General features: G+C 38.5%; 1 protein-coding gene across 3 annotated transcripts; it reads left to right on the top strand.

Moving 5' to 3' along the window:
• The first annotated feature begins 892 nt into the window (after positions 1 to 892).
• On the top strand, positions 893 to 18,283 carry atp6v0a1a (ATPase H+ transporting V0 subunit a1a). 3 transcript variants are annotated; one of them, XM_038278293.1, is made up of 22 exons: positions 893 to 1,001; positions 3,186 to 3,348; positions 3,691 to 3,769; positions 3,898 to 3,995; positions 4,993 to 5,121; positions 5,935 to 6,017; positions 6,266 to 6,392; positions 6,465 to 6,547; positions 6,635 to 6,728; positions 7,679 to 7,891; positions 9,819 to 9,969; positions 10,125 to 10,264; positions 10,434 to 10,591; positions 10,864 to 10,954; positions 12,239 to 12,357; positions 12,455 to 12,671; positions 13,193 to 13,300; positions 13,380 to 13,487; positions 13,991 to 14,008; positions 14,449 to 14,566; positions 14,664 to 14,832; positions 17,905 to 18,283. In XM_038278293.1, exons 2-22 carry the CDS (start codon positions 3,232 to 3,234, stop codon positions 17,996 to 17,998), a joined length of 2,514 nt encoding a protein of 837 aa, XP_038134221.1. In that variant the 5' UTR covers positions 893 to 1,001; positions 3,186 to 3,231; the 3' UTR covers positions 17,999 to 18,283. The 3 variants fall into 3 exon arrangements, with proteins under 3 accessions (XP_038134221.1, XP_038134220.1, XP_038134222.1); XM_038278292.1 differs by having other exon boundaries at positions 13,964 to 14,008; XM_038278294.1 differs by lacking the exon at positions 13,991 to 14,008.
• Positions 18,284 to 19,388: the final 1,105 nt, after the last annotated feature.

Genomic DNA, 19,388 nt, shown 5'->3' with positions numbered 1-19,388 from the left:
ACTCACCTAAAACCCTGGAAGGATAGAGATCATATTATTAAGAGATTTTCTTTCCTGTCTTATAACTGACATTGAATGCCATTATACAGCTTTTTAAGCGTTTTTATTGTATGATATTAAATGCTGGTAATGAACCTGGTAAAGTTCAACGTGCAAACTCTTTTAGACTTAGACAGATTTTGTATTGTTATTTTGTACACACAAGTGTAAACAAAAAGAATTTTAGTTAAGTACAGATCTCTAGAACATTTCATTTTTTAAAGTGCAGCCTTGATAAGGTAAGCAGCAGTGATTAAAAAAGCATTGTGATGAAGAAAAATGATGTATAGTTAAAGTTCTAACATTCAGATGTTTTTTTTTTGTTGCTGTTTGAAGTTTTACTGAGATACTAAAGAGGTAAAAGGTAAATAAGTACGTCAATGTTTGCAAATGACAGTATCCAAAACCTTAATATTCCAATAGATGTGCAAAAAAATATTATTTTTACATAATTTGTGTAGTTACCTGTTGCTACCACTAGATGTCAGTATACGCTCTAATTTTAAATCCTTCATGGTTTATTTTTTTTTTTTCTAATAATTTATTTTGACAGAACCCCATTGTATAATTGTAAAAATGCGTTAATAGTGTTAGAAATGCGTTAAAGTATTATATTTTCCATAAAGAGTCAAAAACTCTCCTGCGTAATTGTCGGTTTGGGTGCGTTTCACTCTTCTCTCCAGCAGATGTCGCCGTAAGTTCCGGAGAAGCGTTTCAAAATAAAAGCTTTCCATTAGCAAATCCGGACCAAGATACGTTTTGATAGCTTCGCAGCCAATAGGGATGAACTATTAGAGGTCACGTGACTCGCGAATTCATCAATCGATACACGATCCTTCCGCCTCGAAAGGTCCTTGGTGAGTTTCGTTCACTTCCTCGGATCGCCTCTCCACGAATTACCGAGAGGTAAGAGATAGTTACCAAGAGCAGGAAGGATACAATCCTTATCGAGGACTTTAACGGTAATAAAAAAGCGTCCAGTTAGTCTTGAAACGGTTTAAACCTGCGTTAATGTAGTCTTGACTTTCTACAGTGTTCAAACTTGTAGATGTATTGCTCAACAGGTTTGCTAAATTGTTAGCTTCTCTGAAAGCTAGCTAGTTTTTACAGCTCTTTAAACCAAAACAAGAGAAAACTGAGATGAGACAAAAAAAGTCAATGGTTTGTTTAAGGTTTATTAAAGATGTATTATTGCTGATAAGTAATGTCGACCTGTCAGTTTAGAAAGAATCCACCTACCAGGTTTATACCGTTTGTGTTTGGGTTAAAAAGCTTACAGGACCAATTCTAATGTTTTGATTCCTCTGGGCTGATAATTCTGCGTGGGATTGACAGCTTAACCTGGATAATTGGAGCAACCTTCTGATCTGTTTCAGTTGGTATTTATTGATTGGACTAAACAGGAATGGTTTTCCAGGTGTACAGAAACAAAACAGGAGTTAATGAGTTAATGGAGCTGCTGCTGGATCTTGAAAGAGTCACCTGACTCATTGTAATCCCCAGATTAGCTCTGTGTGGTCGTTTTATGCTTCTTAGCTTTGAGGTATTTGAAAAATCCTGAGATTTAAAGTTGTTTTTTTGTGTGAAGGTAAATGTAAAATCAGTAAGTTTGAACTTTCACCTCTTTATAGGGTAAGTTACCTTTTTTGATTACAGGACAAACCTGTCCCTCAGTGAGATCTAGAAGCACAATATCTATATCCAGCCATTCTGCAGTTGGGGAAAAAAAGCTAATTGAAAAGTTAAAAAGTAAACTTAAAGGAATAGTACACCCAAAACATGATTAGCCTTCATTTTCTACTCACCTCCATGCTGAACAACACTCTGGAGTACTTTTTTGATATCTCAAATGCATCTGGAGATCTGGGAGACTTCTTGCTGTCTGCTGACATTCAAATAATGGAGGTCTATGGCGCCCGAGACAGAAAGGTCCACAAAAGTCCACAAAAACTTGTCAATATTCCTCCATACTGCTCGTCCAATGTAATCCAAGTGTCCTGAGTGGGTAGCATCCAGAATTTACTCGAAACGAAGTCATTTAGAACGTTTTAGAGCCTAAACAGTAGTGTATAGGATTTCCTAATAGCGCCCCCATGCGCGCTCACGATTCTACGGAAGCCGGCAGACCAAACCAGCGCATTCAGCTCGGCAAAGAACTCATGCTCTTCCTCAACACTGAAGTCCTCAGACATTTTTCTTTCGTTGTTTCTTTCTTTGCACAGGTAAACAGCACATTTCTTCTTCTACGCTTGCATTATCGGCAGACCAGACGCTGAATGCGCACTTCCTTCCGGTTTGGTCTGCCGGCTTCCGTAGAATCGTGAGCGCGCATGGGGGCGCTATTAGGAAATCCTATACACTACTGTTTATGCTCTAAAAACATTCTAAATGACTTCGTTTCGAGTAAATTCTGGATGCTACCCACTCAGGACACTTGGATTACATTGGACGAGCAGTATGGAGGAATATTGACACGTTTTTGTGGACTTTTATGGACCTTTCTGTCTCGGGCGCCATGGACCTCCATTATTTGAATGTCAGCAGACAGCAAGAAGCCTCCCAGATCTCCAGATGCATTTGAGATATCAAAAAAGTACTCCAGAGTGTTGTTCAGCATGGAGGTGAGTAGAAAATGAAGGCTAATCATGTTTTGGGTGTACTATTCCTTTAAAAAGTTACTAAGCCTAGTTAACAATTATATTTAGGTTTATAAACAAAAAAAAAAATAAGTGCCTTTATCAGCACTAATGCCTCTAAAGTTATGTTGTACCAAAAAATTTTTTTTCTTTCACTCTTCTATAGAATCACTTTTGTTATTTTTCTTAATATATCTGAGCAAGTTGGTGTTTATTGTTATTATATTGAAATCTATTTTTGCCATCAATATATCCATATTTTTTTATGTTACAAAGGTAAAAAGATATTGTCCCGGATTCCAATGACACTATTGGCTTGAAATTTTGATTTTCAAAGTATTTCACTCAAGTGTGAAGCCTCTTTTTTTCTCTATTTTTCACATGTCCAGTTTTAGCAAAGCTGTGAAAGTGACACCTAAGTGTTTAGGATCCTCCGTCATTAGAGATTCAGTGCAGAAAAATTGCAAAGTGCCGATTGGTCTGTTAATAATGAATGCTTTCTTTCCATAGATCTTGATTGATTTCAGAGTGCTGGGCGCTCTCATCCATCCACAGGATGGGGGAACTCTTTAGAAGCGAAGAGATGACGCTGGCTCAGCTCTTCCTCCAATCAGAAGCTGCCTACTGCTGTGTCAGTGAGCTTGGAGAGATCGGGATGGTGCAGTTTCGCGATGTATGTCCACTTTTATTTTTTGTCTTAAGATTTTTTTTTTGCAAAAGTGCAATTACTCAGTTTTACAGATCATTTTTTGTTTGGCTACATCCGTACTGCTGTGGATGCCCTTTGCATCATGTGCTCACAGCTGACTCCTCATTCCAGCTTGAGAAAAAACTAATTCTTGATCAGAGTAAAGGAAGGCTGTTGTTATGAGATATAGGATGGGTTTAGGGGAGAAAAAAAAAAGCTTTGTAACAGCATGAGCCCTTATCAGGCTTTAACACACTCCAGCAGTTTAAGAAAATTATCTGTAGGGAATTAATGTTCTGTCACTGACCCCTGTTCTTCTTGTTTTAGTTAAACCCTGATGTTAACGTCTTCCAGCGAAAGTTTGTTAATGAAGTGCGGCGATGTGAGGAGATGGATCGCAAATTAAGTGAGCTTTGGTTTAATATACAAGAAACTTTTTTATGATAGTGAAGAAAATCGATGGAGTTTAATACATTAAAACACTTTTTATTTGACATGCTTTAAGTCTTTCTTGCAAATCCTACTTTTCAACAGGATTTGTGGAAAAGGAAATTAAGAAGGCCAGCATCCCAATAATGGACACAGGAGAGAACCCAGAAGTCCCTTTTCCAAGGGACATGATTGATCTAGAGGTGATTGTTTAATTGTAAATTTAAAGAGCTTTAATTTAATTTAATTATATGTATTTATTTGACAGGGACAAGGTACATTAAAAAGCATTCCTGCAAATGCACCAGAATTAGCCGAAAGGCAATTTTTCATCTGTTGTCCCTGGACAGATGTTAAAATTGTCTACCTAAAAAAAAAAAACACAACAGTAAGCATGCTACAGTGTAAAATACAAATATAAAAAGAAATAAAAACAGCTGTAACTCCTCAAAACTGATTTAAAAATACAGAATAAGTGTTCGCTGGACTACAGAGGTTCATAAAATAGAATAAAACATTTAAACTATGTACATATAAATACATATATATATATATATATATATATATATATATATATATATATATATACATACACACGTATACACATACAAGTATATTCATACACAAAGCAGAGACACAAGTGGCAGCATGGCTTGTTAATGATAGACATTCAACTAATGCTGACATGTGTTATGAGCCAATTTTTTAGATGCTTTTTGAAATTAGTGTATGTTGTAAGTTCTCTTTACACAAATAAGTCTATTTTCATTTTTATATTTTAATTCATCATTTGAAAAATCGAGTTTGATGCATTTGGTGCTTATCTTAGATAAATGAGGCATGAAGTAAAGTCATAAAACCATAAAAACGACTAGATGTTCTTTTGCTGCCTCCTATTAGTGGAAAACTGTTCTGCCCATTTATTAAATAGATGATTATAAGTTTTTATCCAGGAGATATAAAACACTAAAACCATGCAGTTAATAGCTGTTCATTCAACTAACAAATTAATAATCCTTTTTTTTTCTCCCAATTTTCCTGCTTTGGCTAAAAATAAAAACATAATTATGATTGATGTATTTTGTGTTTTTATTGTAAAATTATAGCAAAGTAGCTGTAGATTTCTTAGTTATACTAATAGAGTCATGGATCCTGATCTGCTTTTGTGATGGATTTTAATTTTCACTTTCTCGCTCACAGGCTACATTTGAGAAGCTCGAAAATGAGCTGAAGGAAATAAACACCAACCAGGAGGCCCTAAAGAAGAACTTCCTGGAATTGACTGAGCTCAAGCACATTTTGCACCGCACTCAGCAGTTTTTCAACGAGGTCAGTTGCATTGTTTTGAACGGAGGAATTGTCTTCTGCTCCTTGGTTTTTAACGTTGTACTGGAAGTAAAAAGAGGCATCCTCTTATATATTTGGAAGTTGTTTCTCTCCATGTTTGTTCAGGTTCTTAAAATCATGAACAGAAACAATTACCAAATTAAGAAGTCTCTTTTATAACAAAACAGTTTTTTATAAATGCAATATTTCTGAAATGCACACAACTGATATGACAGGAACATTCTAACTTAATCATTTATCTATAGATGACCATAAATTGGAAACCAAATGTGCTTATTTCCAATCTTCCCTTCATTTAAAAGCTGTCAGCGTTGCTCACATAGACAAACTTTTCACAACTCAAATTCAACAAAAGGTGTTTTCTCTCATGATCTTTCATAGTTGCTCACATGACTGCAGCATTTAGCTTAGTCATTCATTATAGTGAGCGCAGTGTTTGGTTGCTCAGGCCTGCAGTATTAAATGCCTTATCCCGTCTGAGCTTAAACAACCTTTGCCCATCATTATTTCCACTTCACTGCCTTAACAAGCAGAACTGTGTCAACTGATGGCACAGAGGCATCTTTTACAAGTTGTTATGAGCTCTGATTTAGGTGAATAATTCAACCAAAGAAGTAAAGGCTCAGCCATTAACTGGAGGAAAAACTCTTCAGAGTTTATCTCTTTAGAAAAGTTCTAGATGTTTTTTTTTTATATAAATGGGTTTTCATGAATGTGCTGAGACGTGATTCCAGCTTTGGGGATGAGTTTGACCTGCAGTGTAATGGTTTTAATTGTTTCTATGCCACGGGACAGATGGAAGATCCCAGTTTGCTTGAAGAGTCCTCCATGCCCCTGGATTCCAATGAGCCGAACAGAGCCGCTCCTCTGAGACTTGGGTGAGCCTGTTTTTTTTTCTCACTCTTGTAGGTTTAAAGGATTAAGCTGTTTTCGCCATCTCCATTTGGAGGATTTCCAGCCGCTGCCTTTCAGCCGTCTGCGTTAGAAATGGGCAAACCTCCTCCCTCAGGAAACTTTAGGCTCTCTCCTCCATACTTTCTTCCAAAGAAGTGCCATGTTCAAAAAGCCCCTAATGATTTTCATTTCTTTTGATTGTCATGAAATTAACAGATTGATTCTGTTACAGATTTGTGGCTGGAGTCATAGGCAGGGAGCGTATTCCCACATTTGAAAGGATGCTGTGGAGAGTTTGCAGAGGAAACGTTTTCCTGCGGCAGGCAGATATTGAAGACCCTCTGGAGGACCCTTCCACAGTCAGTGCTCTTCATAAACTGCTTTATTGGACGTTTAACTTTCTACTAACTGAATGATAATTTATTTTTCAGGGCGATCAGGTCCACAAGTCTGTCTTCATCATATTTTTCCAAGGAGACCAGCTGAAGAACAGAGTCAAGAAAATCTGCGAGGGGTAGGTGAATCAAAATCTCTACAAATTACAGGATTACCTGTTCGTAAATAACAGGTTGTCCTTCTGTGGTCCTGATTTTGTCCTTAGGTTCAGAGCAACGTTATACCCGTGTCCAGAAACGCCTCAAGAGAGGAAAGAGATGCTTGCAGGAGTGAACGCTCGCATTGATGACCTGCAAATGGTGAATAAACATTACGAGAATTAAGGACTTGGATCCGCCTTTGTTTTTGTTTTGTTTTTTCCTTTTAGCTGACATTTGTCTTTATTTTCTCCCTTACCACATAATTCGTGTTTCTTGTACTGTGGTTGGGACTCTCTTTGGGGTTACTTCTCTTTTTAAACATGCTTTCATTCTTTCTGCATCTGATGCAGCTAAAACTTCTTAACCTTTCCACTTAAAGCATAGTGGCTATTTTGCTGTATATGTTGCTCCAAAGTATCCATCATCTCCTTACAGATGAAGTTATACCTTTTTTTTATTTCCACATGTGGGTAACTTAATTCTCTTATGGTGTTACATTCACCTGCATGGATTAAACATCTTATTTAGGGAAACTTTAACCGCTTCTTATGAAACTGCAGACTTATACTCTGACAATATGGGATCAGACAAAAAGCACAAGCGGGGCTTTATTTACTATCCTCTTTCTAAACATTCAGTGGATCAGACAACCAGTTAACTGTAAATACAGCTTGCTGCTAATTTCTCTTATTTGGAGCAGAACAAGGCTTTCCAGGCCAGAAGCACTAAACCTCTGATGTCTGAATCTTCTCAACTGGGTCTTTACTCCAGACATAAACATTAGTTAGATTTTTCTTTATTCGCTCTTCTTTTTCTAGATTGTATCCATTTAAATATTATAATGACTAAAGGCATAACAGAAATATGCAACAAGTTTAAAAGATTTACTGCTGATAAATCAGAGCTACATTGTTAACAGATTATGAGATTGCTCTAAATACAATAGTTGGAATATTTTCACAAAAAAGAGTTTCTGATGATACAGAAAGGAAAATTAGCTTCAGGTCCATTTGCACGTCCCAGTAAAGCAATTTGTGATTATATTTTCTTCTTGACTGAGTTTCTTTTGATTCAGTTGTGTCAAACAGTTTTACTTCTGTTCCTTGAAGGTTCTGAACCAGACGGAAGATCACAGGCAGAGAGTCCTGCAGGCTGCGGCCAAGACAGTCAGGGTGTGGTTCATTAAGGTGAGGAAGATGAAGGCCATCTATCACACCCTAAACCTCTGCAACATCGACGTCACACAGAAATGTCTGATCGCCGAAGTGTGGTGTCCTGTGTCTGACATGGACTCCATCCAGTTCGCCCTGCGGAGGGGGACGGTGAGTAGACCTAAGTGGCAGTGGTGGTGGGAGGAGTGTATTTTCTTGTACCGTATTTTCACGACCATAAGGCGCACCATACTAAAAGGCGCAGTCTCAGTTATGTGTGCCATTTCTGTATTTAACACACACATAAGGCACACCGGACTATAGGGCGCATTTTTTTATATACAGGTACATGTCCTCTACTACCTTTAAATACCTCTACTGCGTATTTTAAAAATACAGCGGGCCCAAAACTGAGTATGACTGTGCTTTATTCATGTATTTATTACAAAGTATTAATCAAACCTGCGAGCTGGCCGTGAGACAGACATATCGCAGATGACACAGCGCTGTGGTCACTCCTAAATTAACTTAAAATCCTGAAACCTGCCGACAGAATATGTTCGCTTTTATTACCGGTATCCTGGTGCCTGCAGTTTAAATTATTTAGATGAAAAACACCTGCCAGCCACCGCGGTGAGGCTGCTGTTGAATGGATTTCTGCTGTCGGTGCACCGCTGGTATGTGGGGGTCTGAGCGCCTCCGACAGAAATAGATAATCTGGATGAACTGACTGCAATTATTAAGTTTTCAGGTGGACTTTCTCACTTAAAAACATATTAAAACTACTTTATTCCCACTGATCACAGCAAATATAGCTGCAAGATTTAGATTATTTAGATGAAAAAACACCTGCCAGCCACCGCGCTGAAGAGGAGGAGACGCGCTCAGAGGCAGCTGTTGAATTAAGTTTTCAGGTAGAAAAATAGAGCGGGAGCAAAACTGAGTATGTTTGTGCTTTATTCATGTATTTATTACAAAGTATTAATCAAACCCATCAAAGTCATCCTCCTCTGTTTCTGAATAAAACAGCTGCACTAAATCAGACATGCCAATTTCCCCTTCTTCGCTGTCAGAGTCACTTTCCGTTCAGCGCAGCTCCTCAGAAATAATGCCGGCTTTTGCAAAAGCTTGAACAACAGAGCCAGCAGACACATTAGTCCAAGCATCTACAATCCATCCGCAAACGGTGGCGTAACTTGCCCGGCGCTGCCTTCCACTTATCCTGAAACTGTGGTCTCTGTCGGCCATCCATCGCTCCCACGCCGCTCGCAGCCTTACTTTGAACGGCCGCTTCACACTGAGTGTCGAGCGGTTGAAGTTCCTTTGTCAGACCCCCGGGATAACGGCGAGCACAGCATCCATTTGATTCACCATTTTTTTTCATATCGGCTGTGAGATGGGCACGCAGCGATGGTGATGCGTGGAAAAAAGCACCTGGTCTCCTCACATACACCTGCCTTTCATCATCTCCAGCCTTTTTCATTTGCGTTAATGTCATCAGAGCGCTGTGTCTGTCTCGCTGTCAGCTCCCAGATCAGCTTCTCTGATTGGTTGATGCGGCGCGTCCAGCAGCAAAACTTCAATTTTTCCATCTCGAGCAGCAGCAGCGCGTTGGCGGTGCGTCAGATACTTAAACGCTCCCGAGGCGCTGCGGCTGCTGCTCAAAACGCGCTGCGGGACCTTTTGCTGTGCCTATACGCGCGCCAACCATTGACTTTGCATGTAATCTCGCTGCTTCTGCTGCACCTGCTGGGTCCGGTTCACACCGATGTCGAGCGGTTGAACAGCGAGCACAGCGTTAATTTGTTTCCCCATGTTTTTCACATCAGCTGTGAGATGGGCACGCATGGAGTCACATATTAACAGCGATGGTGATGAGTGGAAAAAAAACACCTGGTCTCCTTACATTCAGCCACTCTTTCATCATCTCCTCAATGAGGTGGTCTCAAAAGTCGCAGTTACAACACACATAAGGCACACCGCACCAAAGGGCGAACCGCACATTTTGAGGAAAAAAAAAGACGTTTAAGTGCGCCTTATAGTCGTGAAAATACGGTATATAAGTTGAACTTGCTTGTCCCGGGTTTTGTTTGTTTAGGAGAAAAGCGGCTCCACCGTGCCTTCCATTCTCAATCGGATGCAAACTAAACAGACTCCACCCACGTATAACAAGACGAACAAGTTCACCTCAGGGTTCCAGAACATTGTGGATGCTTATGGGATTGGCAACTACCGTGAAATAAACCCAGGTTAACAGACAGTTCTGTCAGATTCAGCCTCCTCGGCTGCGAGGTTGTCACTGAGCGCATGTCAGAAACCTCATTGACATATTTAATTTGCTCGTTTCATGTACCATCACCACCATCCCATCATCTTCCTTCGATTCCTGCCTTCTTGTCTTCAGCACCATACACCATCATTACCTTCCCCTTCCTGTTTGCCGTCATGTTTGGTGACTTGGGCCATGGGACCCTCATGACCTGCGCGGCTCTGTACCTTGTGTTAAGAGAGAGCAGGCTGATGGCCCAGAAGAATGATAACGAGGTATGAATTGTCTCACAGTCGTCTCGTCCTTCCCACCCTGCCCATCCGCAGAGAACCGACGGCGCTCTGCAAACATCCATCCCTTTAGTTCACACGCTCTTCTTAGTTTATAACCTGATTGGGTTTTTTCTCTTTAGATTTATTCCTTGTTGATCATTTCTTGTGGCAGATATTCAACATGGTGTTTTCTGGACGTTACATCATCCTGCTGATGGGAATATTCTCAATGTACACTGGCCTCATTTATAACGACTGCTTCTCCAAGTCCCTCAACATGTTTGGCTCTGGATGGAGCGTTAGACCCATGTTTACAGAAGCCAACTGGTCGTAAGTATCGAAAAACAGCAAAGATCGTTAACTATGATGGATTTCTTAGCATTAAATTAACATCAGTGCTATAATTTAAGAGTTTATCAGCTCAATCTTTGAGCAAAGTTAGAACTAAAGAAAAAAACTATTGTACTGTCTAAATTGTGAGATTTAAGAATCTTATACTGATGTCCATAATTGGTGTTTTGTGTTAACTCAATGACAACAAAAGAAGCATTTTGCACAGACTCAACTTTAATTAAGTAAACAGATGTTTCTTATTCCTCCAGTGATGAAACGCTTGGTGGAAACGCAGCCTTGCAGTTGGATCCTGCAGTAAAGGGAGTGTTTCGAGGGCCATATCCACTTGGAATTGATCCAGTAAAATTTTTGATATTTATTTATTTTTCTAGTTTTTAACATTTGCATATTCCCCCACGAAAAAAGGCCTTGTCTTTGGAAAGATTTAAATATACTTTATTTCATGTTATTCTGTCATTGTAACAGTCAACAGGCCAGAGTTGTTCTGAATCTGTGTATATTTATGAAATGCAAGCAAAAATGGGACCCCTGTCGTTTCAGTTTAGAGGGGCAACCTTTTACAGTTTGATAAAAGGCCTGTGAAATGTTTAGAACATGTGCCCTCATGCATAAATGTGGAGGGTCTTAAAAGGTTCTTCATTAGCATTGGAGTCTCCTTTCTATCTCTTCTTTCTTTCATCTTTTCTCTTTTTTTTCTTTTTTCCTTTTCTTCTTCTGTTTTTCTGCACTATTTTCATTGCAGTGTCCATATAAACTGTAAAACTCCCTGTATAATTATAATAAAGCAATTTATATGCATGAAACAAGTGTAGCTTGTTTCATGCAATTGCCATACTGCTACACTTGTGAAAGTAAAATCTGTTGGGATGTTTTTGGCATCAAGACAATTATTCTTATTGCCACATTGCCAGACAGGACACTGTAAAAAAAAAAAAAAAAAAAAAAAAAAAAAGCAATTGGAGTCAGAATTTACTTGAATATTCATAGGAATATGGACAAAAATATCACAATATTGTCTTCTGAGTTGAACGAACGTTATTATGATAACACAATGATCAGTTTTAGATTAACAGTTCAGTTTCTAAGACTACATTTGTTTCAACTTAAAGGACTAAAATAAAATAAAATAAAAAGAAGAAAATATTGATCTATTTTCATAAATTAAACCCCAAATGCTGTGAAGCATGGTTGGACACATGGAGTTTCAATAAACTAGTAAAAGAGGGTTATAAAACTGAGATATATTGACATTCTAAATCTATTTTCAGTTATTTTTTGAGTGAATATATTTGTTAGTATTAGTATGAAATAATTTAAACCATTAAAAAATGGCTGCAATCATTTCCCTGTCTAGTGAAAAGGCTTTAATAACAAATTGCTTGATAAGCCTCATGGATTGTCTCTCTTTTTAACTTAATACCTTTTTATCATTATTATTATTTTATGTTCATTAAACATGAATATTTTAATTACTTCAATGCTCCACATAACCTTAATCAGAACTTCTGTAGTACATTTCTTAGACCTGATTAATGCATCTCTGATTATTAAGAACTTTAAGGTGCAGAGCTCTCCTTGGTTCTGAAATAAGAACCAGTTTTGCTTTGCTGTGATGTTTTTCAGATCTGGAGTATTTCCATCAACAAGCTCACATTTCTGAACTCCTTCAAGATGAAGATGTCTGTTGTCTTAGGAGTCATCCACATGATCTTTGGTGTCACTCTAAGCCTCTTCAACCACCTGTGAGTTTTTTCATACATGTTGTTTTGAAACTTCTTTGTTTTTCTGTTTCTCACCAAGGTGATCAACTTATGTTTTTTATTTGTTTTTTTTTAACAGGTATTTTAAAAAGCCGCTGAACATCTACTTGGGATTCATCCCAGAGATTGTCTTTATGTCCAGTCTGTTTGGCTACTTGGTCATTCTGATCTTCTATAAGTGGGTCTCTTATGATGCGCTAACCTCCAGGGATGCTCCCAGTCTCCTCATTGCTTTCATCAACATGTTCCTCTTCAGCTACAATGACCCCACTTCTAAACCTCTCTACAGGGGGCAGGTCAGACCAATCAGCCTCATATGTAAATAATTTGCGGAGTTAAATTTTGGAACAAACTAAATGAGAACCTAAAGCAATGCCCAAACATATTCCTTTTCAAAAAAATGTACAAAGAAATTATTTTCAAAAGGTATAGAGAAGCATTGTAGAAAGTTTTGTTTGTGTTTTTTGTTTTGTTTATTTGTATATATGTATGAAGGTATATGTGTAGGTAGGTATGTATTTATATGGATATATATTGCAACATAATTATAAATATTGTAAACTGAAGAAATACAAGAATTAAAGGGGTAGGAGCACATAAGTTTTACTTCTTCCTACTCCTTTTCGCACATGTAATAGAGGTATGTTAACTCAGGAAAGAAGGCTACCTTGTTTGTTGTTTTCCTCTCCAATGTTTTAAACATAGTTTTTTTGTTTTTCTCTTGCATGTTCGAAATAAAGAATAAAAAAAGGTGAATTTCAGCTCATAGATGTGCTCATTAAACAGATTTTAATTAATTTTCTTGTTGTCTCTGCAGATGGGTCTCCAGATATTCTTGGTGCTAATAGCGTTAGCATGTGTCCCCTGCATGTTGATTGTAAAAACTCTGGTTATGCGGAGGCAGTATTTATGGCAAAAAAATCTGGTAAGATCAGAGTGGACTTATGGCGACAGCGCTCGTCAGTGGGAGATCGTTCATTTGGTTTTAACATCCCGTTGAACAGGGCACACAGAACTTTGGAGGAATCCGGGTCGGCAACGGTCCCACCGAGGACGAGGCCAACATTATCCAGCACGACCAGCTGGCGCAGCAGTCAGAAGAAGAACCGGAGGTGAATTCAACTTTTTCCCAACAGTCTTTAAATAATCACTGATTTGCAGCTGAAACAATGCTTGTTATGCAGGAGGAAGAGCAGTTCAGGAGTTTGAGGGAGCACAAGTAAAATGATCAGACATGTTTGAATAATTCAGCTAACCTCATGTTTCCACTGCGGTGCATCTAAACATCAATTATGGATAACTGTGGATTGTTGTTCCGCCTTTTCACGCTTTTTTATTTTTATTTTTTTTAAATGCCCATTTGATTTGATCTGTGTTCCTTTTTCTGCTGATCCGTCATCCTGCAGCTCTTTACAGTAGTTTTCATTTGAACTTTAGACAGATAAGCGGTGTGAGTGTATGTGGGCAGGATACTGGCTTGCTCTAGCACTGTCCTCACCTCCTTTACAGATATATAACTGCCTTCTCTTTTCTGTCATTGATGTTTGTCTGTTGATGTATGTGTTTCTTTTTTTTTCCAATAACCAAGAGTTCCCTTTTGTTACCCGCTTTCAAGGCCGCCGAGGAGGAAGAGGTAGGACTGGAGTTTACGCTGCACCTTTATCACTAACTCTGAACATGCATGTCTCGGGCCTCTTTTCTTACTAGATCTCCCCTCGTCCCTTAGGTTGGTTGGTTGGTTGTTGGGTATGTTGGTGTATGTCGGTGTGTCCTAGGTGTTTTCTCAGACATCGGGCGTCAGTAGATTAATGCTTCCCTGAGGTCTCGGTGAAGTGCATGAAGCATCAGTAGAGCAGCTGCTACTCTGGGATACGCAGGGTCCAAAGGGGACAAAGCCTCTACTAATTTGGAGGTTGCTTCTTCTAACGGCTCCCCTGTTAGTTAGTCTAATGATCATGCACGCATGGTGAACCTGAGTTTTCCTTGGTGGGCTCCAGGAAATGTTCTTAGTTTGTTTTGAACATCATGCTGACATGTTTGTATGTTTTTCTTTCTTTTTCTTCCCTTCCACAGTTTAACTTTGCAGACATGGCTGTGCATCAGGCGATTCACACCATCGAGTACTGCCTTGGCTGCATCTCTAACACCGCTTCTTATCTCAGGCTCTGGGCCCTCAGTTTGGCTCATGCACGTAAGCAGAAGCATAAGCAGAGCACACGTGTTTAAAGATGTCGATCCACCTGCAAACTAATCACACGGTTGTATATTTGTCTGCTGTTTATGAACAGAGCTATCAGAGGTGCTTTGGTCCATGGTGATGCGCATCGGCCTCTCTAGAAGCCCTGCAGGCTTTATCCTTATGGCCATCATCTTTTCCTTCTTTGCCGTTCTCACAGTTGCAATTCTTCTCATTATGGAAGGACTGTCAGCCTTTCTGCACGCACTTCGACTGCACTGGTAAATTTAGGTTTTTTCTATCTTTAGGTACTTTTGTAAAGTGGTTTTTAACTCTATTATTATTCATTATTCAAACTGTCTCTATTTCAAGTTGATGTTAACTGAGCTCTGAGGTTTTCTCTCTTTTTTTTAATAAACTTTATTATATACAACACACAACAATACAAAACTGCATTGTGTACATATCATAAAACAACAAAAACATTTGCCAAGGGGAGCATTAACAGACAACAATAAAGTATAATAAGAAATGAAAAAGTAATCTTGTTTAAAGAAAAACAGTACCAAAGGTGACAAAAATACCAGATGCCACAGTGAATTAACACAATAATTATCTAAAATTCCAATTTGATTGCAAGCCAATTAAGTTGTTTTTGCTTTTTTGTTTGTTGAAGGTCGAATTGTAAATATATAATGTTTAAATTCAATCAAAAAAACCTTAATAACCTTAGCCTTAATAATTAATAAATTGATAAGAAAACTCTTCGCATTCATTCTTTCATTTTGTTGAAAACCAAACAGGACAGGTTTTCTCTTTAAGATGTTCACTCTTCAGTTCAATGTAAACTATATTCAGACCTTTAGCTCCACCTGCTGGTTATTGTGTTTCTACTCATTTGAACATATGCTAACCTGGCAGTAGCCAGATCGCTATGTATGGAACTGAGTCGAGTTCTACATTTACAATCTGGGATGGCTGTCGTTCAATCTGTCCATGAAAACGAGCAACGTTTAGTACAATATTTGGAGCTGATTGGGTGACGTGCCAGCTAGTACCCGCCTTCCATAATACGCTTTCAGCCAATCGACATGATGATCACAGTAGGATTTGTCTGCACCTTCTTGAGTGTTTTCACAACTAGTGGAATAAGCTGATAAATCATTATTTTTCCAAGTCCTGTTAGAAGAAAAGCACAGACATCTTTCCCATCTACAAATGCACAAATGGCTTCTCTTTGCTCAAGAAGCGAGAAATTATCGCTATTTTAGTTAAAACCGATTTAATTGCAGTAGCGATAGGTGAGTCCTCCACACTGATCTCTATTTATTCACTTGATTGCTGATAAACCAAAAATACGGAAGTCACCTGCCACCATCTTGGTACTCCCCACGTTCATGGAGTCGCATCATAAAAATGCCTGTAATGTAATTTAATTACTATAACAATGTAATCAGGACATGTATATTACTAACCTGACTCCGCCAGATTGATTTGCTCTGCATATCCATCTGGAAACCTTCCGTTGAAGTAATTTTGGGAAGGGGCGAAAATACTGGCCTATTATTATTATAATATTGGCCTATGTTGGTGATAGATGGGCCAAATAAAGCAATCAGATCAACGAAGCATATGACGTACTAACAGAGCGACGATGAAGAGGAGCCAATTGATAGATCAAACTCTTGCCGAAACCAGTCGGGAGAGGGCAAAAACATCTTTTCCTCTGAGAAAAGCCTCCAGAGCAGTGTTTTGCTCTTCTTTCAATGAAGAAATACTCTGGAATTCCGATAAAACTTGCTCGATAGCCACGCTAACGCTAGTTTCATCGGCTGAAGCCGCCATGTTCTTTAAACTGAACTGTCGCGCTTCTCGTTGCGTCACACCTCAACCCACCTCAAAGCCAACGCTGATTGGACGTTCGTTTGGTGAACGGCTCCAAATTTTCTTTAATGGAGAGTAGCCAGACTGATCTGCGAGTGAAACCTTGAAAGCTCGCGAGATCAGGATGGTCTCACGAGGCTAGTATATTACATGCACGTCATCAATTTAGCACTTGTGGTATATCATCAGATAATGTGTGCGTGTAATATCAATATCTCACTACAGTGTTATGTTCAATTAACACACTAATTTTGTTGTGATGGATTTGTGTAATATGTTACATGACTTATAGCATTGTTGATTATGCAATGTGATGTGCCTGTTTTTTTTTTACCATAAATGACAGTAATCTACAGATGCTATGAAACTCCAAATGTGCGTCAAAGTGATGAATTTATCTTTATTTTAAAAGTCTTAAGCCCACCTGAAAATTAAAACATCATCGTGGTTCGATGCTGTTTTGTTTACAATGTTTGTTTACATTCCGAACGGTCCAACTAGGGAGTATTTATGTCGGTCGGTGACTTCACAGCACTGTGTACTACCAAACGCCTATCAGCAATCCAGTGAATCACTAGAGATCAGAGGTCCTCCTGCGTAGCCATGTTTGTAAGGCCCTTCTGACTGTCCTCCTTCCTACATTCCCCCCCTAAAAAAACTGCTGGTATGTCATCAACAAAAAACAAAAAAATCAATAGCATCTACTGAAGGCTTTGCAAAGGAAATATTAAAAGCTATTTATTGTATTGCTGCAGAGAAGATGATTTGTGTTCTAGGATCATATCAGTGGTTTTGAATAGCAAAGCTCACCTCTCTTTACCTTAAATGGCCTTTTTGTCTGAAGAGCTGCCTGAATGATCTGATGAAATCACCTTCCTGCTGCTCTGCAGTTTGTTTGGGTTATCTTACCAGATCATGAGGTCAAAGCAGACCAGCAACATCTTGTTCCTTAAATAAAGCTTAAATCTATTTGGATGCCTTACCAGAAACAGTCCACTGAGATGATGCTTAGATGTTTCAGACTACAAAATAACTTAAAGTTTTATACTGTTGTAAAGAAGAAACAGGATCAGTTCTGTGGAAGTTTTTGCTTTACACTCAGAAAGAACATGCTGTTCTCCCCAGAAAAGTTCAGACTCTCCTTATCTATTTATTTATTTTTTAAAGGAGTAGCCAAGGAATGATGGGGGATTTTGACTCCTTACTAGTTAAAAGGTCATCCAGCTGCCATATCAGCTCAGACTCTTAAAAATAGCTCCTGATCATTTTCTTATAGCAAGCAGTATTGGGTTTCTAGCTCTAGAGCCAGACTCACGATATAAACATGAGTAACTGTAGACTGGATTTATGAGGCTGGGCTGCTTCATTCAGCTTCACCCCATCGCCACTATTCTCCTAGAGACGTTTTGATCCAAAGTTATTCCTCCTAATTGTTTTTATTTAACCTTATCTTTCACTTCTCTCCTCAGGGTGGAATTCCAGAACAAATTCTACGTAGGTCAAGGCTTCAAATTTCTTCCCTTCACCTTTGAAAGCATCTTAGAAGGAAGATTTGATGAATGAAAGAAACCACTTTATAACAGGTTCTACCAGAACTTCAGTTTGTGTTGTTTATTTTTCTGTTCTTTTCCCGTCTGTGTTTAAGTCTCCATGTTGCCACAGCAGCTGTGGTGATGACCCATGACCTGGTGATCCTATAGAAGTTTTGTTTTATGTTATTTCCTTTATTGTTATTTATACCGTTGTTGTTTTCTTTGTAAGACCTGTATTGCTGTGCTATTGCTGTTGGAGCCTCTGAATGATAAACTAGATCTGCTGATGATAAAAGGCTGATTGAAGTGTTAGTTCTCGTTTATGTTGTCTACTCTGCTTCTCTTTGGTGGTTTTGTCTCTTTAGGTTCTTATCGCAGAGAAAACTCACACAGAATGTAAAGTTCCTCAAGCAACCCAGCTTAAAGATTGTTTCAATTTGAAGACCTATGCATTAAAAAGATTTTGTTTTGTTGGTGTTCATTAAAAAGATTAAGAATCCACAGATGGTTAATTATTATTAATGTGCCGCGTTCCGTTAATTTAATTTCTGTAATCTGATCTGGTCATTAGAAGTGGTTTGTCTAAATCTTTGTCAATAAACTGGGAAGAGCTGCTCTACTGTTTCAGTTTTTAGCACTTTCTTTTTTTTCCCCTAACATCCGTAATTTGCCCCACTTCCTCTTTTCAAAACCTTACGACATCCTGAGAGCCTGTTGCATGAAGAAAATGGCACCATTTTCAAAGAAGTAAAATTGGTTAAAGCTTGACTGCTTCGACCCATCTGGTTCTTAAAAATGTAATTATTTTAAGTGCTTCTGTCTAAAATTAGGAGCTTATATTTGATTTTTAAGTTATTACATTATCACACATCTGTTTTCTCAGTCAAGATTTTAAACCTACACACTGCTGCAAAGATAAATATATTCAAACAGTTGTTTTCCCTGCTGGTTTCTCTAAAAACTGAAGAAACAAGGAGATGTTGACATTAATAAAGTGAATTTAATCACATCTCACACAAAGTCTGTTACCAAGGTTACAAAGATTCAACCACCAGAGAAGCACGCAATAAAAGTCAAGTCATTGTAGTAAAACTGAATTAAACTTAAGTATTGACATTTTACTGCGGAAATGTCAGTCTGCTTAAAGTATGTTGAGTTACTGCATTGTGTCTGTACTCTTAATCTGGTCAGGGCTCTTTTTGCCTTAATTACTTTATTAATGCACCCCGAGGAAATACTAAGGTCTGAAGAAAGCAGTTAGAGGTGGGTATACTAGCATTTCTAAGTCCTATCAGTAGCAAAAGTACATATCCTGTACATTTGTATTCACACATAGCCGAGCATGGGGGGTTTTAAATGGGGACCAATGAGCTGACCCTGGTGCCTGTTGTGGCCCCAATTCAATTCAGTTTTTTTATATA

This window comes from Cyprinodon tularosa, unplaced genomic scaffold (genome assembly GCF_016077235.1).
Source record: "Cyprinodon tularosa strain WSP-4 unplaced genomic scaffold, ASM1607723v1 ctg14, whole genome shotgun sequence".
Classification (NCBI taxonomy): Eukaryota; Metazoa; Chordata; class Actinopteri; order Cyprinodontiformes; family Cyprinodontidae; genus Cyprinodon; species Cyprinodon tularosa.
Note: the sequence above shows the minus strand (reverse complement) of the source record. Positions and strands in the feature narration are given on the sequence as shown.